This window comes from Danio aesculapii, chromosome 21 (assembly GCF_903798145.1).
Source record: "Danio aesculapii chromosome 21, fDanAes4.1, whole genome shotgun sequence".
In the NCBI taxonomy this organism is placed as follows: domain Eukaryota; kingdom Metazoa; phylum Chordata; class Actinopteri; order Cypriniformes; family Danionidae; genus Danio; species Danio aesculapii.
This window is the reverse complement of record NC_079455.1, coordinates 20,537,270-20,563,919: the sequence shown is the minus strand read 5'-3', so window position 1 is coordinate 20,563,919 and position 26,650 is coordinate 20,537,270. Positions and strand designations below refer to the sequence as shown.

Below are 26,650 nucleotides of genomic sequence, written 5' to 3'. Positions count from 1 at the left end.
CCATCTCAACACTCAAAAGTAATTAAATACTCATTTTAAAAAGATTTAATTAGATACAGCCCATCTATGACTATCTTTTAATCGTTACTAATGCTAATAAATGGCATACATTACTGTACAGTGTTTTTACTTTACTTACATTGTGCCAACGCTCATTCCAGGTCTTCAAAATGGTGCGAAAGAAGGCAGAGGGGTGACATGGAGATGGGTCTCAGAAAGAGCACTTCCACCGACTCCAGCTCCCAGAAGGCTTTGCTTCAGGAATCAGATGAAGAGTAGTGGAAAGCTTTCACGGCTGCCAATAACAAACGCACTGATTGCAGACCCGTTTCTCTGCTAACACACTCCAATAAGACTTTATGAGTTAATGTTTGCGATCATTTCACTGCAAAAGATTTAGAAGATTTTCATGTGCTAGTGCTGAAAGGATCACACTGAAATGTAAATAATGCGGTTGTGACAAACGTCAAATGATTTCCAATCCTAAAGTTATATTGTGGTTTCATGATAGTCTTTTAAATATAGCGATAGTCTCAAACATGAATGAGATTCACTCCAAAACACCTATAATAGATGTATAAGATATTTAACAGTGAAATTGAATGAACGAATATATATATAGCGTATAATTGTTTGTTGTTAGAACTGAACTAGCAGTTTGATTAATGTTACTTGCCACATCATGCAAATCACGTGGCTCAAAGCAGGCAAATTATTTGTTTTACATTTACAGCATTCAAGTACAGGATTAAGCCCTGTATAAGCCCAGTGTGCCATGTCGTTTGGTTGACTTCACGTAACAGTTGTCATTTGATTATCACGATCATTTATTTATCACAATGCAATATTACTACCGAACACAGTACTTGTTAAATCACATTTTTTTTAGAAGATAAGATACAGAAAGCACAAATAAACATCAAACAAAACCTGCTTCTGTGTACGTCAGCATTTTCTAGAGAAAGGCCATTTACTTTAACTAAGATCTCAGATTGATATGCAGTACGACTCATAAACGATAACATCAGCAAGCAAATCGCTTCCTTCCTTTTCCTCTTGACCCGCAGCATTCAGCATTCAGCTGAAAAGTTGAGAACAAAATGACAGAAAATGCTGAGACTGCGTCCGCTCGTATGTAACTTTCATTAGAAACCTGAGCACATGCTTGTTCTGATGTTTTCTCTTAATGATGGCTAAAAGCAATTGCCTGTGGTTTATCTCACTGAGGGTCTGGGTTGGTCTTGGGCGACGGTGCTGTTGAAACCACCACTGTAGAAACTGTAGATTTGGGAGAGCTGGCAGCTGTGCGCTGTAACTGCTGGGCCGGAACTGTCTGGATTCGAACCTAGGGTGTAGACATACAACTGGTTAACTCACAAGGCTCGCAGGACCAGTTTATTAGTTTGTTTGGTTGGTAATGAGTCAACCTGTGTGGCCTGTCCCTGCTGCTGGAGCTGCTGAAGCTGCTGAGCCGTCACAAAACTGACAGGCTTGTTCCCAGCAATCAACTTGGTGCCCGCAGGCATTGTAGTCAAGATAATGTTCCTGCCAAGATTGCTGATACTACAAAAACAAAAAACATATTTGGCAAATCAACAATTCAGCTGATAACAGATGCTAAAATGACATATGAGGAGACTGAATGGCTCACTTGGTGCTGATGTTCCCTTTGAGGATGGGGGTGGTGACCACACTCTTGTTTTTTAAAGGCTGGCTGAGGACGGAGAGAGGCACCGTGATCCTCGTTGGAAGCTTGCCCTGAAAAAAACAAGATTACAGTTTTAGACATTGTGACGGTGATTTGGATAATAGATAGTGACCTAGTGAACTATTCTTCCTGTTTAATGTACTAATAGGCAATTTATAATTGTTTTGGTAATGCTTTATTTTAACGTGATATGGTTAAATAGTTTATATATACTTATATAAGAACAATAAATTATGCATATTTATATGTTGCGTTGAATTAAATTAAGAGACCACTCGAAAATTCTCTGGATTTAAAGGATGGTATGGGTTCGAGTAAAATGTTAATATTTGGTTGTCCTTTAAAGCATTACAATAATTAAAAGCATTGTATTTAAAGCATTTTCCCCCCAGAAACTGATAACTGGCCATGATAAGAAATTATTTAATTGTGATTCAAAATATAACAGCACTTGTAGTTAATTATTATCGCCAAGTATTTAACAATGTTATCATTGAATAATGTATATTATATAATTTATATTTTAAGTGTAATTTAATGTATTATAGTGTTAAAATTAGTTACTAAGTTAACCTCTTAAAGTCAAGTGTTATTTTGGGTTTTCCGCCTAGATTTTGCCTATGTAAATTCAAAAGTTTCCCAAATCCACATGCAAAGGTGTAAATGCAAAAGCTTGGTATCATTTTAAAGAAAACCCTTTGAATTTTCATAAAACACTACTGTAAGTGATTAAAACAATTGTATTTGTTGTCTGTGTTATAATCCCTTCAAAAAAGAGGTGCTTTTTTTTAGTAAACTCAAATTTGAAAGTCTACCATTTAGGTTTTGTATGGTCTAGGTTGCTGTAATTAATTTTGTTGGTTCCTGCACATGTCAGTAATCACAGGAAAAAAAGAAAAGAAATGTCTCTATCAAAATCTATGCAAAAGTTATTCTATTCTAATTGATGAGAGGACGGAACCACTTATGGGAGTATTGGGCCAGTACAGTATCTTTAAAATTTAAAGAATTAAAGGAAGTAAATGACGTCACGGACCTGGTACAGGGTATGCTAAGTTTATTAACTTCACAAATCCTTTAAAACTGACAAAAAAAAAAAAAACATTAAATCTTGTAAACTTTGAATAATTCAATTCAATTCAATTCACCTTTATTTGTATAGCGCTTATACAATGTAGATTGTGTCAAAGCAGCTTCACATAAAAGGTCATAATAAATTGGAACAGTGTAGTTCAGTTTGTAGTGTTTAAGTTCAGTTGAGCTCAGTTCAGTGTGGTTTAATAATCACTACTGAGAGTCCAAATACTGAAGAGCAAATCCAACGATGCGCAGCTCTACAGATCCCGAACCATGCAAGAATAACTTATAAAGCTTAACACAAAATGCAGATAATACGTGGTTAACTTGCTTTAGTAAGTTAGAGTAAGATAAAAACAATGTCAACATGATTCAATCACATATTTTAATGATTTAATATTTTGATACGGTCTTATAGATCAAGTATATTAAGTTTATTTCTTTACTTTTTTACCTAGTCTTATATTTTTGGACTAAATTTAACAATTTACAATAATGTTAATCTAGAAATCTTATTTGATAATGCTAAATATGGGCAATTCCAGCGTTATGGATGTGACATTTGCAGTAAAAACTCAAAACGTATATTCACAGAGAAAGTATTTGCTAATATCATATTGAAACATCTGTTTATATCTTCCAAAACAACTGACCACAGAGTCATGAGATCTGAAAAATGTCAGCCTGTGAACATATTTTATATTTTAAATAAGAAAATTAAACGTGATATGGATGTGACAAAAAAGTTAGCAAGTTTACAGTATACAACATAGAAATTCTGTGAATTAAACTGCACAATCCAAAAAAAAATAATGCTAATCAAAAGGATAAGGGGTGGCTCACTATGTAACAAAAATAATTGATTTTATTTTATTTGACATTTTTTGCATTTATGAGGAAAAAGCTTTGTTATGGATGTGACACTTTTCCGTTGTGGATGTGACAGATGTGAAATTACCACTTGTGTGACTTTGGTAAATCAAATAGACATTTTTGAGTATATTTAAAGTACTGTAAAATACTTACACTTACACAAAAAATGTAGAAACAGTTTCACTATTTTGTTAAAAACTTAATTTTGACATTTGCATGGAATTGCTCATATATTACTATATTTGATAATTTTAACAAAGAAACAACGCAAAATGTTTCTACGGCATTTAGTCGTTTTAGTTCATTTCAGCACCTACTACTGCATTGTTAAACGTCAAAAATTGAATGACTCAACAACAGTTAATGCACTGTGACCTAAAAGGAATTAAATTCAATTCAATTCACCTTTATTTGTATAGCGCTTATACAATGTAGATTGTGTCAAAGCAGCTTCACATAAAAGGTCACAGTAAATAGGAACAGTGTAGTTCAGTTTGTAGTGTTTAAGTTCAGTTCAGTTTAGCTCAGTTCAGTGTGGTTTAATAATCAAGTCCAAATATTGAAGAGCAAATCCAACGATGCGCAGCTCTACAGATCCCGAACCATGCAAGCCAGTGGCGACAGCGGAGAGGGAAAAAAAACTTCACTAAATGGCGAAAGATGGCGAACATGAATATTTTTATTATTTAACATTTACAAAGGTTAATAAGGTCTATAAAGTAATATTGCTCAGTTTTATGTGTGTTAATGCATTAACTATAGATACCAAATGAGAATATATAGTATAGTGTTAACAATTTTTCAATATGCTTTTTATGCATCAAATCAGGATGTTTCAATCATTTCTGAAAGATCATTTCACACATAAAACTGGAGCAATGATGCTGAAAATTCATCTTTACCATCTCAGGAATAGATTACACTATAAAGGTTGAAATAAGTTCATCAAAATTGTACTACTATTTCAAAATATTCCTGTTTTTGTTGTATTTTTCTTTACATTTGTTTAAGTAGTTCACCCAAAAATGAAAATTGTCATTATTTATTTACCATTTACTTGTTCCAAACCAGTTTTATATGTTTTGTTCTGTTGAACATGAAAGAAGATATATTTAAGAAGATTGGAATCCTGTAACCATTGACTTCTATACTTCCATGTTAGTTTTTCAGACTATAAAGGTCAATGGTTACAGGTTTTCAACATTCTTCAAAACATCTTCTTTTGTGCTCAACAGAATCAACAGATTTTTCATTTTTGGGTGCGCTATCCCTTTAAAAGGCTTTATTTACCAACTTTCAAATTTAAAATAAATGGTTTCAAAAACATTGTGTGACAGGTCTAAAACGTCTGTAATGCTATTGTAAAGTTATTAATTTCAAAAGACATCTATGAAATGAATTATAAATGTTAAACTCACAGTTTGTGTGGTGACGACAGTAGCACTGACTGGCACTTGTCTGACCGTAGCAGCAGCGGTGCCCAGTGAAAGGGTAGATCCTGTGCCAGCGGTGCCCAGCGTTACACCTTTGGCCCCTGCCACTCCACTGGTAGCGATGGTAACAGTGGCCGCTCCTGATGACACGGTGATAGGCTTCGTACTAGTGGTTGTAGAGCCGATTGAGACAGCCTGGCCTTGTTTCTGAGGGATGACACCAAGGTTTGGCACTATCCGAATGGTGGTGCCTGCTTTAGAGTCAGACGAGGTGACGGTTGAGAACGTGCGGGCCTTTGAATCAGCCATAGTGACTGCTAAAGCGGGCATGAGTCGGATGGCCGTGTCGCAGGCGGTCTTTAATTCGGGGTGAACCTTCACTAGGGTTGCTGGTGTTTTGACTGCCAGGTTTTCAGATGCAGTGGTGTTGGAGGTGGGTGGTGAAGGCTGTGGTTGAGACACATGTAACGTCGCAGAGATGCTTTTGCTGCCTGAGCTTGTGGCGCTGCTCAACATGTCTGGGGTGAGTTTGACTGTGGCCACTGGAGATTTGGTGAGCGTGGCCATCATGTCCGGAGTGATGCGAAGCACTGTTTGACCTTTGGCATCTGTGGTGATTGAGGAAGGGGGAAGCCGGAGCACATCTTTGCCTTGAATGCGTAGGTTAGTGGCGGTGAGAGGGATTCCTGCTCCGCTCTGGGTTTTTACACCCAGCTGACCAGTGATCGCGACCTGGGTGAAACAGAAGTGAGACTTGATGTGGAAATGATACACTGATACATTCTAGGTGATAATTATTTGTATGAAAATCATTAGTAGTATGACAAATAATTGAGAGAGGACAAGTCATAGATAGATATTTAAAGTATGTATACTCACTGCATGGCCACTTTATTAGGTACACCTGTCTAACTGCTCATTAACGCAAATTTCTCATCAGCCAATCACATGGCAGCAACTCAATGCATTTAGGCATGTAGACATGGTCACGACGATCTGCTGCACATCAAACCGACCATCAGAAAGAAGAAAGGTGATTTAAGTGACTTTAAACGTGACAGGTTTGTTGGTGCCAGATGGGCTGGTCTGAGTATTTCATAAACAGCTGATCTACTGGGATTTTCATCTCTAGGGTTTATAGAGAATGCTCCGAAAAAGAGAAAATATCCAGTGAGTGGCAGTTCTGTGGGCGCAAATGCCTTGTTGATGCCAGAGGTCAGAAGAGAAGGGCCAGACTGTTTCGAGCTGATAGAAAGGCAACAGTAACTCAAATCATTTGAGTTCAATTCAGCATCTCTGAATGCACAACACGTTAAACCTTGAAGCGGATGGGCTACAGCAGCAGACCTCACCGGGTGCAAATCATCTCAGACTGGTTTTTTGAACATGGCAATGAGTTCACTGTACTCAAATGGCCTCCACAGTCACCAGATCTCAATCCAATAGAGCACCTTTGGCATGTGGTGGAACGGGAGATTCGCATCATAGATGTGCAGCCGACAAATCTGCAGCAACTGCGTGATGCTATCATGTCAATATGGTCCAAAATCTCTGAGGAATATTTCCAGTTCCTTGTTGAGTCTATGCCATGAAGGATTATGGCAGCTCTGAAGGCGTACCTTAATAAGTTCATAAGGTGTACCTTATTAGTTCCCATTGTACCTTGTAAAGGGGCCGGTGAGTGTATGCATGTACTTTAGTAAAAACAGTAAGTTAAGTATGATTATATTTAATAAACCTAAACCAAACCCTCTTCTTAAACCAAGTATTCTGTTGATTAATATTAACTCAAACTAGTTAAACTAAATTAAACTACTTATTGTATCATTATAACAAAAACAAGAAAACTAGAGAAGAGGAACATTAATACTGTGAAATTCTTAGGTAGAAGAAGTACACTGTATTTACAGTTCCAAAATGTTTATTAGTAAAAGGTTTTGACCAGTCATATCTTGTTTAAACAAACGTATTTATTTATGTTCTTACTGCTTTATGTATTACTTTTTTCATTTAGAATTAGATTTTTTAATGTGCAAACCTAATTTTAGCATTTTTATTATTAGCAAATATGTGTCATCCATCCTGGAAACTAAGGGTATGTTTAGTTTACACAATAATGAAACAATAATGCTTTGTTTTTTTTTTTAAATATTTTGTCTACAGATGACAATGTTGTCAAATCAAACTCCTCTACATGGCACATTGAAAATGCATTTTCCTTTTCACTTTTTAGCTGAAACTGGTGTTGTTTTAATGGCCCCTTTTTTTTATTTTTGAAATTTTAAAAATAAATGGCGGATAATTTGTTCTTGTTACACGTTTCATATTGTTACCATAAGATGAATTATGCATAATTATATGCAACTAACCCTAAACCGTAACCCTAATCACAAAGTAGGTACAGTACATGTAATTAATTAGTATTACTGAGTAGTTGAATGAATTGTGAAGAACACTTTAAAGTGAAGCGGTAACTAAATTTCTATACTTCGGTGTCTAAATAGATATAAAAAAACAAGAATAAATAAAAAACTAAAATGTTCTCTGAGTCCTCTTGTACCTGTTTGATTATACTCTGGCTGCTGACTCCCTGCAGTACTGCAGGTGCTGTTTGGCTGTGTGCAGGGCTGGCAGGGGAGCTCGTCTGAGGTTTGGTTACTGTGACCGCAGAGGCAAGACCTGGAACAGTAAGACTGGCCTGACCACGAGAAGCCTGCACCTGAATGGGGCTTCCTGCAGACTGGTTTCTTAATGGCAGAGACACCACTGCCTGCTCAAAACAGACAGAAAAACAAGAATGAGAATCATGCATTTCACTGGACATTGCTAAACACATCATCTGCTTATAAGAAAACACAGAAGGCACAAACATTGGGTCTCATTCACTAAACATTTTGCCTAAAATGTGCATACAGATGTTTTCACGAATAAGTCATGATTAAGCCTACACAGAATCTGTGTGTGCAGAAATCCACAGGTTCGCAGATTTTTAACACATAATTGAGTCTATGAATTTACTTGGGTAAATGTGTGTAAATTTATATTTATTCTGTTTTTAAATTAATTTCACTAGTATTGTTGTGATTTAATAATAGTAATATTATAGTGTTTATATGATTTATTTACAATAATGTTAATCTAGAAATCTTATTTGATAATGCTAAATATGAGCAATTCCAGTGTTTTGGATGTGACATTTGCAGTAAAAACTCAAAACGTATATTCACAGAGAAAGTATTTGTTAATATTATATTGAAACATCTGTTTATATCTTCCAAAACAACTGACCACAGAGTCAGTTTAAGTAGATCTATTGTATAAGACTTGCTTTATTTACCAAATAAGTGGATCTAATTGGATTTGCATTGTAAACTTTAAATAAAAAGGTTAAAAAGGGTTTTTTTTTTTGAGTATATTCAGTTTTCTTTCTTGTTATGATACTGCTTAAATCATTCTGCATAATCCATAGATTTTTTACAAAAGTCTCCACAGAAACAGTAAAAAATATAAACTGATTCTGTCTGGCCCTCGTCATGATTCATCAAAAACGTTCATAATCGGTATGATACCTACTATCAGATCTAATGAGAACTCAGATTCAATGTGACCCATTACTTTTTTTCCTGCTGGATGATTCATCACTCTCTTAATTCATCAACCAACGAAGAATTTTATCCATATGGCTGGATCTCTCTACTCCAGTTGATGTTTCTTGAAAACTCTACCTACTAGACATTATTAGTTTGAAACATACCACAACCAAAATAAATGGCGCCGGTAAGAAAATTGTATAATTTTGATTAACTATCAGAGAAACTGTATCAGACATGCTTCAGTCTTGATTTTGTACCTATTATTCCATTATTACTGTTTTATTATATTTACCTTTCAGTTGGGTGGATCTCATGCTTTGCTGTATATAGTTCAAAATCTAAAAAGACCTAAAAAAAACTTCAAACTAAAATTTATTCTAATGTATAAAACAATTCAAAAATAACTTATACCATGTGTATGCAACAATCACGTAAACCCAGGACCTTATTATTTCTGGCTTCCACCTCCTTGAGAAAAAAAACTGGAAAGCCCTTATAATGACCTGGTTTGGGCATGTATTGTGCAAATTACAAACATGTATGTGGTTGCTCATTCTGAAGACTCCAATTTAAATCAGAAGAACGAGTTTGAATTAAGTGGAAAGTTCAAATGTGCGTATCAATACCAAAAATGTACACAATTATTGGTGATTGAGAGACCTATTATTATTATTATTATTATACAGTAGATGAGATGTTGTAATGCACCTGCGTGATGTTCTTTCCATGGGCTACAGTGACCGGCACTCTGATGTGATGAGGGCTCTGGTGCACTAGAGTTGCTGCTTGGCCTGCAGTAGACGTCTGAAGACCAGGCTGAGCAGTGACCACTCGCACCTGAGGCAGAGAGCCGGTGGCAGCTGAGTGCGCCACTACCCGAGTGGCAGACTGCGGAGAGGCCTGCTGGGAGACCTGTGGACTGGGCTGACTAGAAGAGAGCAGGGTTCCTAACTGAGGCATGGTAGGAGGAGACACCAACAGGACACTGGGAGAAAAAAATAGATGATTGTGAATATGAAAGTCAAATAAAGATATGTATTTTAATCCTCAACTTTAGTTGTTCAAGATGTACACTGAAAAAAGTGAAAACATAAATTACTTTGACTTGTTACATTTAAATTAATTAAACCTGACAAACGTAATTTATCAGAGTTTTCAGTAGTAAATTAAGTTAGATATTTTAGGTTTAACAAGTTTTAGTAATTTATTTAAGTGAACAGGAATGGAACAGTACATGCAGTACAGAACAAATCATTTCATTCTCATGTTCATATAATAATATTTTTATGTTTTGTGGCAAGTACAAGTATTGTTCGCTATTGATAAACTTGTTACACCTAAAAGAACTAATTAATTTTACTGAAAACTGTCATAAATTAGGTTTGTCAAACTTAATTCATGTAATTGTAACAAGTAATTTGTTTAAGTTTTCACGTTTATGGTGTAGAATGTAGATTCATGACATTTTCAAGATGTAAGATGTAGATTCATGACTTTTAGGTGAAACTGTGGTCCACTCGATTTATAAAATGCAAGTCAACGGCTACCCACACTTTAATAGTAAAACAAATAAACAAACAAACAAACAAACAAACATGTGATTTATCTGAACTAAACAGTGGGTCCCTAATAACAACTCTTACGAAGTCGAACTCAACATTATTTAAAATTTTTTATCCTGTGATCTGTAACAAATATGGCCGATTAGACATAATCATTTTGCTTTTATTCAAAAAATGTGTCAGCAAACAGCGTCAGCTTCTCCCATCCAGAACTGGATGGTCAGTTGTAATACAATTCCAAGGTATTTACGACACAAAGGAATGCACTTAGGACTGGACACACAAAAACCCAGAGAACTTCCAGAAACTCTTGGCTTAAGACTGATGTTTTTAATGTAAACTTTTATTCTCTTTCTCTTTTAATCTCTTCATTTAAACTTTTACGTCTCTTGCTCATGTATTGAAATTAAGTTTTAATTCTTCTGCAACCAATGTGTAACTCTACCACAGCTAAACAAGATCATAGATAGTTCATGTTTGATGTCCCTGCAAAGCTAATTTTGGTGTACTGTATGATTGTTTACATTTCATGTTAATACGTTTGCAACATATTAACATTTTAAGAAACTTGAACATTTCTGAATCAGTTTACACCAAAAATGCCAATGCAAATGAACATGCCAAAACCAAAAGTTTAACTTCTCATTGGTTAACTTGGCCCGGGAGGGTGGGTACAAACCATCCTTATAAAAGCTACCACCCTAAGGCCCCACCCCACGCCAGAGAAGAACAGAAAAGCTAGAAGAAGACTACAGACAAGAGAAAGACTTGAACCCAACACGGAGAACCCCAGAGAACTCCAATGAGCAGGCGGGGATCCAGACTATATGGGTTAATCGCACAGTTCAGACATTCCCATCTCGATACCTTTCTTTCTTTCTTTCTTTCTTTTCCACCAAGAATCTAGTTAAGTTTAGTGCGCCGCAATTCCCATTCCGAGTGCACCAGTAGTCATCCCGACTAGCCTTTTTGCAGCTTTCAAAACTTGAAATGACCAACTCCACACCAGTCCAAGCCTCACGAGGACAAAAGAACTGATGACCAGCTAACCACTTGCTCAACAGAGGGAGTTCTTCACATAACAAAAGGAACGCAAGTAACACTTCCAGACTACCACTGAACTGGTGTAAACTAAATGTTACCAGTGGCGTAGCGGGCCCTGTGTGAGGTCTACCAGATCTACTTTGTGGTCGTCTCCCACACCTACTTTTCGGCTTTATGAGCACTTACAACCGCCCCATCCTCCCAAACCACTTTTCGATATTAGGAGAGCACTCAACCCCCCACTCCCTGCTCTTCAGTTTACGATCGCCGTCATCACCCGCCACCACTTTTCAATTTCACCATTTTGTGCTATGCCACTGACTGTAACCCTAAAGAGAGCATAGAAGGGTTAAATTGATTATTCTTGGTTCGCTTGGTTTGGTCTTACAACATCCGAGGTTTTTCCATCATTTCACTCTCAAACTCTTATTTTTCTTCCTTTACTATTTGCTACAACATGTATGAATGCATGTTTTTGTTAGGTGTTAGTTTGTTTTAGATTAGTCAATAAAGTTTCATTTTGTATAAAGAAAGGTGCCTGTGCATGTTTATGAAAGGTGCCTGCTCATCTGGTTCATAACTGGTTCAGCCCACCCACGTTTTTTAGTTGTTTATCTCCCTTCATATTCTCCATTCCTTAAACCTATTGAGGAATTTTTTTCTGCCTGGGGATGGAAAGTGTATGTCCGAAATCCACACACACGTATACCCCTTCTTCAAGCTACAGTTGATGCTTTTCATGGCTGGATTCGCCATGCAAGTGGATATTTCCCCCACTGCTTGGCAAGACCAAAACAGAAAGGAGGATGCAGTATAGCTGGGTTTTTTTTTACTGTAACTGTAACTTTTACATTAAGCACATCAGTGTTCAACTGTTCTTATAAATGTCTATTCATGCTCGTGTGTGTCATTTGAAAACAAAATACCATTTTGAGAAGAAATCACATTGTTTTGAATGTAAAGTTTCATTTTGCAGAAGAATTGAAGGGTTTTGCCCAATGTGTGTGTGTTTTGTGATTTGTGTGTAGAGTTCTGACAATACGAGACATGCTTTCAGAAAATGTGTGTAAACAATTGGGAAAGACTGTAAACCATACTGAACTAAGCTAAACTGAACTTAAACTCTGAAAACTGAACTACACTGTTTCAATTTATGATGATCTCTTATGTGAAGCTGCTTTGACACAATCTACATTGTAAAAGCGCTACACAAATAAAGGTGAATTGAATTGAATGTATAATTATGCAAACATCTGAGGAGATTTCTCTGCATGAAAGACCCGTGAATAGCAAATTAATCTGCTGCTGAATCTGCAATGTAGTAGGAAATTTAATATGAAAGAAATGTGGATGATGTGACGATTATTTACATGTAACTAAGCAGCATAATGGTCCGTTAATGAGGAAGTAGCATGTCTCAAATATTGCATACTCTACTGTTATACACTCAAAATTACTTTTAGGCAAAGGATATGTAGAAGAATTAGGACACATGATATGTTTTTTTACTCTTAAAGTGCTCATAGATGTTGACTTGCAATTTATTTATCCCCAATGACCAGTTTAAACAAAAAATAAAATACAATTAAATAAATAAATAACTTCTTTATTGTTTTACTAACATCTTGAATAGCCTAAGAGTGAGTAAAATATTTAAAGTAAAGTATTTATAAGGTTGTCACAAAAGCATATCTTCAGCAAAATCATGCGCCAATAGTCTAATGGTTAAGTGCGGCAACATTTAGCACCATAGTGTTTACGGTGACCCGAGTTCGATTCCCGCCTCGAGATCCTTTGCTGACCCTTTCCCTCTCTCTGCTCTCAATACTTTCCTGTCTGTAACCTCCATTATCCTATACAAACTAAAGCTGAAGAAAATAATTTAAAAATTATTATTAAAAACAAACACATACAAAAAGGCACAACTAAGCAGCTTTATGTTGATTTTGTTGGAAAATCTGTGTAGCAATTATGGATGGCAAAATATTGGAATTCATATGGAATTGACAAAAGATTTTTTGTCTTTTATCAATTATGAACTCATTTTATTCCTGTGAAATACACAGGTTAAAGGGATATGTTAATTAAAATGAATACTCTGTCGTCTCCTCAGCTTCACGTTGCTTCAAACCTGCATGACTTGAACCGAAAATGAAAGATTCTAGGAATTTCATGAGCGTAAATCTTCTTTGGAATGTTCCGATTAATAATTTTCTTAGTATTTCAACAAAGACAACAGTCATGTGGGTTTTGAAAGACATATGACCAGCCTTGCAGATGACCTGAACTAAAAATGTAAGTATTTCATTCATCATCCACTGACCTGGGATTGGTTTTGACAGGCTCTGGAGCGGCTACTTTAGTTGGAATGGCTGCTGTGGGAGGGAGGGGTGATTTAGGGGTTCCAGGAGTGCTTTGTGTAGAGGTGGATGGAGTTTGAGACAAGCTGGTGGCAGCAATGGCTATTCCTTCACTGCTTGTGCTCTGACCAGTCTCAGCAACACCGTTCTTACTGCCTGGCTCCTTACCGCCTGCCTTCTACAATACACACAAACATAAACATACTCAACAGTTGATCAGCAAATCAGCAGTGACCAAAAATGCTGCTTTACATTTCAAATGAGCATGCCAGCAATAAAAGGAGTGTAAAAGGCAGAACGTACAGGTTTTGGTGCTGGTTTGGGCTTCTGCTGAAGAGCTTTCTTGGCTTTGGCAGCTGCAGCTTGGGCTTGGTGTATTCGCTCTGATTCAAGAGAGATGATCACGATAAGAGCCTGGATCTATTTAACATTTTGTATTTGCAAAGTATAAAAGCAAATGTATACCCTTTTGCTTTAAAGCTTCATTTGCATAGTTGTTTGAGAGTCAGGAAAAAATTCTGGAAGCATCTGGTGTGCAGGGCTGTGCATCTCAGCTATTGCTACTTTTTTGCCCCTAATATTCTTATACAAACCCCAAGAGTAACACTCTTAAATTTCATTGTATACTTTAGTGTTATGACAATAAAAGCTTTGGAATATTTCATGCAGTGTTGTTTTTGCCCCTATAAAGCCCCCCTTTTTTTTTTAAAGATTTGTTTTTGGCCATTTTGCCTTCATTAGGTGGATAGGACAGTACTTCAGACATAAAGCAAAGAGGAAAAGAGAGATGGGGAAGGGACGGCAAATGTCCTCAAGCCGGGATTCGAACTCGGGACGCCTTGAAGTGCTACTGCACCATACGTCAGCGTGCTAACCACTAGGCTATTGCGCCAACCCTATAATGCTATTTTAGGGGTTTTGATTTTGTTTTGGAGGTCTTCTACAGCCACAAATCTTCCACTTGTAATCACAATGATACCTTCAGTAATGATGGCATCAATTACACTGCAAAACAAGTCAAGCCAGAGTCCTTATCTTATAGATGTGCATGCAAAAAAAGGAATTTGCTTTCATTGCGCAGAAAACAGGGCGTCACAATGGCGCAGTGGGTAGCACAATCACCTCACAAGAAGAAGGTTGCTGGTTCGAGCCCTGGATGGGTTAGTTCTGTGGGCATTTCTGTGTGGAGTTTGCATGTTCTCCCTTTGTTTGCGCGGCCTTCCTCCGGGTGCTCCGGTTTCCCCCACAGTCCAAAGACATGCACTATAGGTGAATTAAATAAGCTAAATTGGCTGTAGTGTATCTGTGTGAAAGACTGTGTATGCGTGTTTCCCAGTGTTGCGTTGATGATGGAAGGGCATCCGCTGCGTACAACATATGCTGAATAAGTTGGCGGTTCATTCCGCTGTGGCGACCCCTGATTAAATAAGGAACTAAGCCGAAAATAAAATGAATGAATGAATGTGCAGAAAACAGCAAAATTCAACACAAACTGAACTCTTCCAGTCCACAGCAAACAACTACAGTGTTTTTGAGTCAAAACAGAGGTTTTCTGTAGACCACAGTAAAGATCGTGGGCTGGCAATATGTAAATCTGTAACAGATCTACATAGGTTTCAGCAGGAAACATATGGTTTATATTTGTTCTTTCCTTTTGGAGACAATAACTGCATTTATGCTGAACTCTTTCACAGTCAGGATGACACATAAAAGTTAAACTAGGAAAAAATAATAAATGGGGCACTTCACCTATCTATTACTATTACAAATTTTAACATTTATAAAATGTAAACGGCCAGGGAAATTAGTAAGATTAGTAAAAATGTGAAAGTTTAAGCACTAAATTATAACCAAAAAAAGCTTAAATTAAAAAAAATAAATAAAATACATTAAAAAATAATAAAAAATTTAAATATAAATAATTTTACATTTAATAATGGAGCCTTCTCACAAGAGTGTTGTGACATGTTTAACGCTCATCATAATCTTAAATCCTTTAAAGTTTTTAATATTTAGATTTTTTTCAAAAACATATGACCATTTATATGCATGCATGTATGTATGTATTGCATGAGGGGTGCCCAAACTTTTTCTTATGAAGGGCCAAAATCCAAACTTGATTGAGGGTGGTGGACCGAAACTAAATATACTAAACTGTATTAAATTAAAGTTGGTCAACATCTTAAAAAAATGTGTTTTAGGCCAACCTTCCTAATCATTTGTCCATCTTTTCTCTATTTAGTTGGCGGACCATGGGCCATCTTTGGCCTGCGGGCGCTAGTTTGGGCATCTCTGTATTATATCATCTTTGTGTCAAATTACAAAAAACTAATTACTGCTTATGCACTGTGTTTCTAATGCAGCGTCTATGGGGCTGAGAGTAAATTTGACATTATTCTCTCCTCTGGCTGCCGTCATCAATCTCACAAATTTTTTTCCATTTTTCTGAAAGTCTTGATAACACTATCGTGGCATTTTTCTTTTATTATTTCAGCAAACAGGGTTGTAAAAAAATATTTGTTGTACCCTCCCATTCACTGCGCTCTAAGTTTACCCAACCATGATGTCTTCCGCTACTGAGAAACCCAGAAATGTGAAAAGGGTCTATAATACTAAATCTACAATTTTGGCATCATCCTCTCATGTCTGACTGTGCAGGATCATATTTACCAACAGCAGCATATGGAAATCTGATACAGCCTGCTGTTCTCTGAGTCCTAAACCTGTTATACGTGTTGAACAACATGAATATAGTATACACATTCTGATCCACAATCTGCCTGTAGCAATGAAACTTCTTGCCCTTTACGTTGCAGTACGTGAATCACTGCATTGATTTACAGGGCTGCTTACCAAACTCCTCTTGGCTTCGGTCCCTGTGCAGGTAGATCCATAGTTTGCGGCCGATGTCATATTTCACGCAGGGGTCTTTCTCGTAGTGTAGGCGGTCGAGGGCACCGCTTACCACTGTGTTCACCTAAAAATACAAAAATGTGTGGGTGTGAAACTGATTAACGTGCTAGAACAGTAAATACAACAACATGACAAACGTGCCTGACCTGAGCGCTTGTGACATCAGGGGCAAGGAATTGGGAGTCTTTGAGTAATTCACAAATCTCAGCTCTAGTTCCTTCTCCGTTAGGGAGTCTGGCGGCAGCATCTCGAACTGCATTCATGTAAACAGTAAATGTATGTATTATATTCCTTTTAATTTGCCCTCAATACAAAATCAATCAAATCTAAGGATTATTATAGGGACATTTAAAAAAATTAATCAACCCAGCAAATAATGTTTACTTGCACGGATCTTTACTTTATAAGACCTCAATGTATCACCAGGAGTTATAGGTATTAATTTGGTTAGCTGCTTGAAATTTACTCTAAAAGTCTTCTGGTAACACTTTTTTTAATAAGCCTGTATAAAAAAAAAAGTTTAATTAATGTAATTTCATTATAATATATGTGGAATTCCCTATTAACTATATACTGTATATATTCTATATACTTTACAGACTTTAAAGGGATAGTATACCCAAAAAGTGAAAACAGACTTAGACTAACTCAGACTTAAGTGGTTCTAAACTTTTGATTTCTTTCTTCTGCTGAACACAAAACAAGATATTCTAAAGCATGTTGGATGTTGGACACAAAACAACCACTGACATCCATGGTAGGAACAAAACATACTAAGTAAACCAATGGCAGCTTTTCTCCAACGTTCTTCAATATTTCTATCTATGTGTTCAACAGAAGAAAGAAACTGAACCAGTTTTGGAACAAGAGGAGAATGAATAAATGGCCGAATGTAAAGTTTTGGGTGAACTATCAATTTAAGAAAGCAAGAAAATATGAAACTATGAAATATACTGTATATGGTCCATTGGATGGTCCAACTTTTAGGTGTCAAATTATGTTTGATAATCTTACTGTTATTAGTATTCATGATTCATTATATTATTTTCATTATAATACAATAATACTGTAATAATACTACATAAATTCAGGCATCAAATAGAGTGTCACCAATCTTACTTAATGTTCAATTAGGGCTGGGCGATTTGGCCAAAAATCTAAATCTCGATTAATTGAACATTTTAACTCGAATACGATTAATGAATGATTATTTGATGTATTTATTTCATGTTTTTGCCCTTATAGTTCACTGACAAATTTTGTACAGTAAATATGCTCGCATATTACAAGTGAGAGATTTTTGAATGTTGGGTGGATTACTTGATTTTAAAATAATTGAAGAAAACACATACTATCTATGATTATTTATTGAACATCAATGTTGAATAACTGAAATTAAAACACTTTGCGCCACTCACCGTCGTCACCGATATCAAACCGACCAATCACAAAGCTTGCGCTACGCGTAGTTGTGATGTGCAAGTACATTATTTTGAGAGGTGAGCGTGTATGCGAAGGCTGCGCCAGATTGTACACGTGCCCTTGGCAGAAGTATAATATCGTAATAATAAGTATAAATCATAACATAATAAGTAAAATTCAGCCTTAACAGAGCGGGGTCACGTGACTCCATGCACAGTAGGGAAAGTAATTGAACAAATTGACCTGGAAAATTTTTTATTGAGTATATATTCTGAACGTCGGTTTCGATTATTTTTCAATTAAATCGCCCAGGCCTAAGTTCAACTGAGGGAAAAAAAATCACCTGCATCTTGGATGTCTTAAGGGTGAGTAAACTGCTAACAATTTCATCTGTACATTACTGTACAAAATATAAATATAACTATACCTTTAATTGTTTTTAGGGTGAACTCTCCTTTTCAATTAAAGGGTTGGTTCACCCACAAAATGGAAATTCTGCAATCATTTACACATCTTTCACTATTTCAAAGCTTATTTGTGTTTCTTTCTTCTGTTGAACACAAAAGAAGACATTTTGATAAATGCACCCACCTGACTTCCATAGTAATTTTTTTTCCTAATATGGAAGTCAATGGCTGCCAGCAACCAGAACGCTGCAACATATTTTCTTTTGTGTTTAACAGGGAGAATAATTAATATTATAATAATTGAGGGAGTATAAATGATGAGGACATTTTTATTTTTTAGGTAAACAAAATTTTGAAGCAAAAAAACAAACAAACAAACTAACTAACTAACTAACTAACTAACTAACTAACTAAATAAATAAATGGAGAAGATCATTACTAAACCATGCCAATAATAATACTTTAACACCCCTAACAAAACTACAAAAAGGACTCATTATTTACCAAGAGACAGTATGGTGACATAAGCCGGTCTGTCAGAGCGCAGCAAAGAATGTTCTCTTGCTTTATTGAGTGACGTCTCTTTGTCAAAAACTCCCTTGACTGGTCCCACCACAGACTCAAAGCCATGCATTCGGTAGGTGAAGGCTTTGTGAGGCTGATCATAACGCTGCTGTTCCTAAAGAACAGAAACATATCAGTGACTGAAAGAATAATAACAGGCTACATTCCACAAGCAGCGCAGCAATCCGGAAAAATATGCATTTGACAGTGTATGCTTGGCAAAACCCAGAGACTAACCTGTTCTTGAAAAACATGCCTTTCCTCTCCAGTACTAGGCCTCACCACATAGTCAGTCCATCTAATGAAGAATAGAAGAAACAGAATGAAAAGCTAGAGTAAACTACAAGAACAAAAGGTGTTTGGTTTATGTTTGAAGCTTACGGCTAAATAAACACACTGTAATCCACAGTTAAACTCACACTCTGGGTGTTGGAGGAGTAAGTTCTGCAGTTTCCTCTCCTTCTTGCTGTAAAACACATATCAAATTTGAATTTAAGAAAATAGCATGCCATCATTGTGGGATAGAATTGAAGCCCTCTACTACCTTGACTATCACATGATCCTTTGACTCCAGCCATAACTGGCACAGGGCACTCAGATCTTTATCCCCATCCTGACTCGAACCTGCACACATCAGTGCAAAGAAATGAATTCTATTAAAGACAATTATATAATTATATCTTCATTCTAAAACAAAATGATCTGTTTTTATTCAGCATTGGTATTATAAATTAACCATAAGTGATTCTTTTTAAATATAAATATGTATATTTCAAATGAATTATGTTCTTTTAATTTTGTTTGTTAATAAAATAATCCTGAAAAAATGGTTTCCACTAAAATCTCAATCCGATTTCAATACTACTAATTAATATAAAAATGTAATAATACTATTTATTATAATTATACTATTATTTATATACATTTATTATTATTACATTTTACAATTTTGTATTTCTTGAGCACCAAATCAGCATATTAGAATGCCTTCTGGAGGATCTGCACCTGGAAGAAAATATCATCATTGATCATCATACCAATCCATTTCCATTGCTGGGAGACTTCCTTGAACTCCACAAAAGGTATGAAGCCAGTGGGCAGAGCCATTACACCAGCTAAAAAAAGATGAAAAGATAATATTCATTAGGCTAAATACTAAAACGCATCATTCAATGTATACCTAGAATAATTGATTGAATTTGATAGATTCAGGCATACTGCACCTTTGCTCTCTCCAGCTAGAAACTGTAAAGCGGGCACTACCACCTCTGACCAGCAGGGGGCCATAGAGAACCATGGGTTGAGTGTGCTTGCTGGAGAGGACTGCCACTGCTGGACTTTCTCTTCCATCTAAAAGCAACAACAAAAAGACAACCATACTTTACATTTCATATTGTTGAAAATGTGAAGTGAAGGTAGTGAAATGCTGTTAAACACCCTTTGGTTAATTCTGCAAGTTTTTTCTACCATATCATAAACCAGCATTCCGCAAGGTTTATACACAAAACTTCATGATTTAAAGAAATGCCAAAAGGTAGTTGAGCATTTATAAGAATAAACATTAGGATTATTGCTCCTGATTCATCCACTTCAGATGCGTGAATCTGGTTTCAATGCCTTATCAAAATTTATGCTAGAACTAAGACTAAATGTGCAATGTGGGATTTTTTCCACAGCTTTTACAAATTTGCACTTTATAAATGATTTGCAAATTGAAAGACAATTACCTTGTTTTATGAGATTAAAGTTTAATAATCTGTTTGTCTGCTGAATTTGTTAGCATTTAGTTTTTGTAACTGGGTCCAGAAAAAACTCAAAACCTGATTTGTATTAATCAACCTATATATTAATACATCGACAAAATATTAAGACAACTGGTATCGGGCATATCAGGTATCCCTAATTTTAATAGTAGAGGAACACTCATCTTTTTTTAGAAATGGGCTTATTTTGTCAAGTCAGCGAGAGTTAAATCATTTTTATTTTTTTTTTCTTAAGCATTTTTAATCCATAAATCCATAAATCAATTTCTTGGTCTGACATGAGAACTTTTAACTTAGCTTAGCATAAACCATTGGATCGGATTAGACCATTAGCATCTTAATCAAAAACTAATTTTGAAAGAATTTTCATAATTTTACTAGGCATAAATATTCTGTAGCTGCATCATGTACTACGACCAACGGAAAGTGAATGAAAAGTTGCTATTGACCAATGAAAAGTTGCTATTTTCTAGACCAATCAGACTATGAATTATACTTTCATTCTGCCCATGGCTGCAGCTGGTGCAATGATATTATGCAGCACCTGAAAAAACTCCAGCTAGGTAAATAAATAAAGGTATAGGACTAAGATTTGATCAATTACAACTAATTACCTCTAGGTGCCTTGCAAAACGAGCCTATTTGTCAAAAAAAGCAGAGAGTTCCTTTAAACAAAATAAGGACATTTTTGATAATAAAGAAGGAGCAAGTATGTCTAAATGTCTAACCAGTACTGACTATATGTTTATGCTGTAAATACATATATTTAATACATTTGCAGTACGTACCGTTGAGGATGTTGCTAGACCTTCCAGTCTGAGGATGTCCTCCAGCAAATGAAAAAAGCTCATGGCTATCTCTTCCACTGTGTCAGGGCTCGTCTGTGGCTCATCGATGGGTCTTTTGAAGGAGAAAGAAATACATGAGTTCAGAGCTGAAAGTTTTGGATGAGGTCTAATCCAGCGTAGAAAGACCTACTCTTCTTTAACGCTTTGTGGAGGAGCAGCGGGAGCATCAGTGAGGCCTGGGTTCATGGGTGGAGCTGACATCTGAACATCACAGACCTCCTCCGATTCTATTTTAATAGGCCGTATCTTTTTCTTCCTCTTCTCCTCCTTTATCTTCTTTTTAGGTACGGCCAGGTCAAAGACAGCTACAGGGAAAAAAACAAGACATTAAGCCTTTTGATTTTTTCACGCAGCTCATATTTAGGGAGGAAATACAGAGCTTATCGTTCGTTCTCACTCGTAACTGATCCTTTTCTGCCGATGTTGACTCGTGACATGATATCACCAAGATGAAGGTCTGAGGTCATAAGGTCAGGGTGATCCTAAAAATGACATCAATTATGATTATAATTATGTTGTATCATCTACTGCAGGGGTTCAGGGGTGGATATTAGATTAGATTAGATTCAACTTTATTGTCATTACACATGTACACGTACAAGGCAATGAAATGCAGTTTAGGTCTAACCAGCAGTGCAATAGCAGCAAGTGCAGGATACAGGTATAAGTTATAAAGTGCAGTTATAGAAAAACTATGGTAATATTTACAGATGGATGTACTATGAACATTATATACAGGTTGTATTAGCTATGAACAGCGATTTACAATAAATGAATATATGTACAGGTTGCTATTAGTATTGGAGATTGCTATACAGTGCTATATAGTATTGGAGACTGCCGACAGGAACAGTGAACAGCTTTGCCAGAGTGCATCTGAAGCTTATATGCAAGTTTATTTTACATTCTATGGCACTATTGAGCCTCGGTAGATCCTCCTGTATGGGTGCGCGTCCTTATTATAAAACACTCACAGGACATTAATTTGGACAATTATGCGGATATATTAAATAGTTTACACAAAAATACACAAAGAAAGACTTTCCCTTTCCCGTCAGTTTGAAGTAATCAATCAGAGAACAGAAGAAAGTGCAATACTTCGATCATTTTAATATAGCATATTAATAAAATAGGAAAATTATAGTATAATATTGAGAGTTCATTTTAAGCTATCTCGCGGCCCACCTGCAGGATTGCTGAGGCCCACCGATTGAGAATCCCTGATCTACTGCAAGGGATTTCAAGCTTAAAGATTCTACAGACCACCAAAAAAATCATCCTCGATCGAGGAAACCATTATTCTAATATTTAAGAGGCAGATATCAACTTCCATGTATTATAAAATATATATATTTGTAAAAGAACTGAAGTATAAATGTGTAAATCAAAAATTTTTTTTAATAATGATTAAATACAGACAGATAAATATATTTATCTGTTAAATTACTTATTTATTATATTCCATTTATTTACATTATAAATTAATTATACTTATCAATTAAATATAAAAATATATAAATGAAAATGATAAAATTTTTTATAAATTAGTAAATATTAATGTTATAATATCCTTGCAATGATTTGGTGTATGCTTTTAAAAGGCCATATCTTCATATCATATTAACAAAAATATAATAAAAAAACCTTTATCTACATGCTGCATGTTTACGAACTTAAATGTTTCCAGTTAAATAATTGTTTATTGTTACTAAGTTTCAGAATTTATTTTTGCATTTTTGAGTTTCTTGAAGGCAAAAATTGTAAGGGCCATCAAATGCCACAAACAAAACTGTATTAACATTATAAAAATCCTGCTGAAGGAAAAAAAAAACAATAACATTATTAAAAAACAACAATAAACTCACCGGCTGTCGTTTTCTTTTCTCTCTGTGACGGTGCAGCATGGCTCTCAGTTCCTTCTCACCCAGCTCAGGCTTGTCTGCACGGAAAATCATCTTTAGTCTCTAATAACTTCATACTGCTTTGTTTAAGCATCTTTAACTGACCTCTGGTTTTCATGTCCTGAGTAGAAAGGCTGGGAAGAACTCTGAGAGAAACAGTTGGAGTTGGAGAGGAGGGCGACTGAGGAACAGGTAACCAAGAGGCTGAATCTGCTTGCATAAACATAAAATCACAACTTCGATCAACATGCCATGACCACTCAATGGTGCTGAAGAGTTTAACCCTCACCATCTTCATCAGATGACACATTACTATCTCCACACTCTGTTTTGACATCTTTCAGTATGTGTCCCACTCGACGTCTCACCCTCTGCTCCAGCATCTCTTTATGAGAAGAAGCAGGATATCTGCGTTTGACCGCAAGCTCAGGTCCACTGCGCACAGCCAAATCCAGCAGCTCCTGCATTAAAAAAGGAAAAAATAATACACAATTCACAGGTGCTAATTAGTTGTTTACATACAGTTAGAGTGGAGGTTACACAAACTAGAGCTTATGTGCCAGTTTGACCCAGAAATAAAACAATTGGAAAGCTTTCGATACTGTGAATTTAAAATATTGTGATGGTGAATGTGCTTTTGTGCAGTACCTTGGCTGATTTAAGTCTTTCACGGACAAATAATTTGGCAATATACCACCAGCAAAAAGATTAATTCAGAAACTGCCATACTTTATTACACTTAAAAAATTATTTAGGGGCATTTTGACTGCATTTTGGGCCTTTTTCATTGCATGTCAGGCCTGTGTCAACCTATTGTACACTACCTGACAAAAGTCTTGTCATCGATCCTCATTGTAAGAGCAAGAAATAATAACCTGACTTCTAGTTGATCATTTGGAAAAGTGGCAGAAGGTAGATTTTTCTTATGAATCACCTGTTGAACTGCATCCCAATCATCACAAATACTGCAAAAGACCTATTGGAACCCGCATGGACCCAAGATTCTTACAGAAATCAGTCAAGTTTGGTGAAGGAAAAATCATGATTTGAGGTTACATTCAGTGTGGGGGCATGCGAGAGATCTGCAGAGTGGATGGCAACATCAACAGCCTGAGGTATCAAAACATTTGTGCTGCCCTTTACATTACAAACCACAGGAGAGGGCAAATTCTTCAGCAGGATAACACTAATATTTCAGCCTCCATATCAAAGTTCCTGAAAGCAAAGAAGATCAAGGTGCTCCAAGACTGGCCAGCCCAGTCACCAGACATTAACATTATTGAGCATGTCTGGGGTAAGATGAAGGAGGAGGCATTGAAGAAGAGTCCAAAGAATCTTGATGAACTCTGGGAGTCCTGCAAGAATGCTTTCTTTGCCATTTCAGATGACTTTATTAATAAGTTGTCTGAGTCATTGCGGATATGTATGGACGCCGTCGTCCAAGCTCGTGTGAGTCATTCACAATATTATTGCTTTTCCACTGCACCATGACTTTATATTCTATACTGTACATTATTTCTGTTAAGTGAGAAGTCTTTATCTAGGCAAAGTCAGACCTTACTGTCCCAATTAAATATTTAAAAATCATAGCATGATCATATTTTATTTTGGTAAAATAAGTGTAATTTAGAGGCCTTTGCCTTTCATACAAGCCACTTCTGAAACCAATTGATCAACTATAAGTCAAGTTATTATTTGTTGTTCCTAAAACTTGGATAGGCGACACGACTTTTGTCAGGTCGTGTAGATCAGTGTTTCCCAACTTTGTTCCTGGAGGCACACTAACAGTACATATTTTCGGTGTTTCTCTTATCTGACCCATTAACTTCAGGTTTTGGAGCCTCTTCTAATGTTCTGATGAGTTGATTCAGGTGTGTTTGATTAAGGAGAGGTTGAAAATGTGGACTGTTGGTGTGCCTTCAGTAACAGGGTTGGGAAACACTGGTGTAGATCACATGACATAAATTGTGCTTTTACTACCTTTTTACCAAGTACAAATCCAGCACTGAACTTCCCAGTATCAGGACAGACACTACAGTAATTAAACTGTTTAAACTTTTGAATTAAATCTTTTATCCTTACTAAGGCTACATCTTTTTGATTAATAATAAACACTTTTTTACTGTAACAACTAAAAATGTTTTTCTGTGATGGCAAACCTAAATGATCCAGTCTTTAACCTATGTTTTATGTTGATTTTTAATTAATATTTCATTATTTAACTAAAAGTTTGACATAATCACTCTATTTTTCCACTTCTTTCCCCAGCAGTGTTTTTTTTTTTTTTTACAAAAAAGTTGCGTTAGGGCTTCCTTTACCATAATACAACTAAAATAGAAATTGCTGTAAAAACTCGCAAAAGTCAAGAAAGTGTTGTCTTTCAATTGACAAGCTATCTTGTCAATGATGGGGAATGTGTTTAATTTAAAATATAATTTATATAAAGCATCCTTGCTAAAAAAAAAGTATTCATTTATTTCAATCTTTTGCAAAATACAGTGTAAATTCTGATTTAGGAGGTCTGCGATTTAGCTTACCTTTCTGGAGACCAATATCTGCTTGAGTAGCTTGTGATAATACTGTTGAAGGGAGTAGATTTGCCTTTTTTTCTGTGATTTGGCACACAGTTGTCTGTACTTGACCACCTCTGGGTTAAAGTAACCATCTATGAAAAGAAAATCTAAGTGAGATTTTATTAATGAAAATATAGGGAGAGAAATTAAATGTGAAATGGAGTAACCTCTGAAGAGCTTCTGGGCAATGTGCAAGGGGTTTCCAAAGAAGAAGTTTTGGTTGTTGAAAAGGTCCCCGATGATGCTGTTCTGTTCTGTAATGTTCTCGTCCGGGAACTGAGGCAGAAGCTGACGAAGATGTGTCCGCTGAGCGTCTGTGAGAACACCTGTCCATGTGCTTTCACTCAACACCGAGAAGAAGATCTCTGGCTGCTCTCACACAAAAACACACCATTTAGTTTTAATGTTTAGAAAAAGGCAAATGATTTGTAATATTAAAGTTGAAAACTCACATCCTCCAGGAGGTCTTCAGGAACTCGAACTCTGCAGTTTCCCAGCATGCACTCTTCCATCACACGTCCATCCTGGTCCATTGCAGACTCTAGTGGGTCTGTTAACATGTGATCCAGTGCATCCATCTTCACCTACACCATTCACAGCAGCAAAAGT

The 26,650-nt window shown here is 36.1% G+C and overlaps 2 protein-coding genes across 3 annotated transcripts in view; one reads left to right on the top strand and one right to left on the bottom strand.

The window, feature by feature from the left end:
• Positions 1-933, top strand: part of tmem45b (transmembrane protein 45B) — a 10,344-nt gene extending 9,411 nt beyond the window's left edge. The window contains exon 6 of the mRNA XM_056445688.1: positions 162-933. Coding sequence (XP_056301663.1) covers positions 162-279 — 118 coding nt within the window. The 3' untranslated portion in view covers positions 280-933. The remainder of the gene's footprint in view (positions 1-161) is intronic.
• On the bottom strand, positions 810-26,650 carry nfrkb (nuclear factor related to kappaB binding protein). Of its 2 annotated transcripts, none has more exons than XM_056445686.1 (25): positions 26,494-26,650; positions 26,209-26,410; positions 26,006-26,133; positions 23,758-23,929; positions 23,574-23,681; positions 23,433-23,506; positions 21,965-22,049; positions 21,698-21,872; positions 21,508-21,619; positions 20,180-20,306; positions 19,994-20,071; positions 19,501-19,580; positions 19,376-19,422; positions 19,194-19,254; positions 18,897-19,071; positions 16,710-16,816; positions 16,504-16,627; positions 13,954-14,033; positions 13,614-13,828; positions 9,393-9,669; positions 7,652-7,861; positions 5,077-5,823; positions 1,652-1,758; positions 1,428-1,563; positions 810-1,345 (listed from the first exon to the last, which is right to left on the bottom strand). In XM_056445686.1, exons 1-25 carry the CDS (start codon positions 26,617-26,619, stop codon positions 1,220-1,222), a joined length of 3,879 nt encoding a protein of 1,292 aa, XP_056301661.1. In that variant the 5' UTR covers positions 26,620-26,650; the 3' UTR covers positions 810-1,219. The 2 variants fall into 2 exon arrangements, with proteins under 2 accessions (XP_056301661.1, XP_056301662.1); XM_056445687.1 differs by having other exon boundaries at positions 23,574-23,678.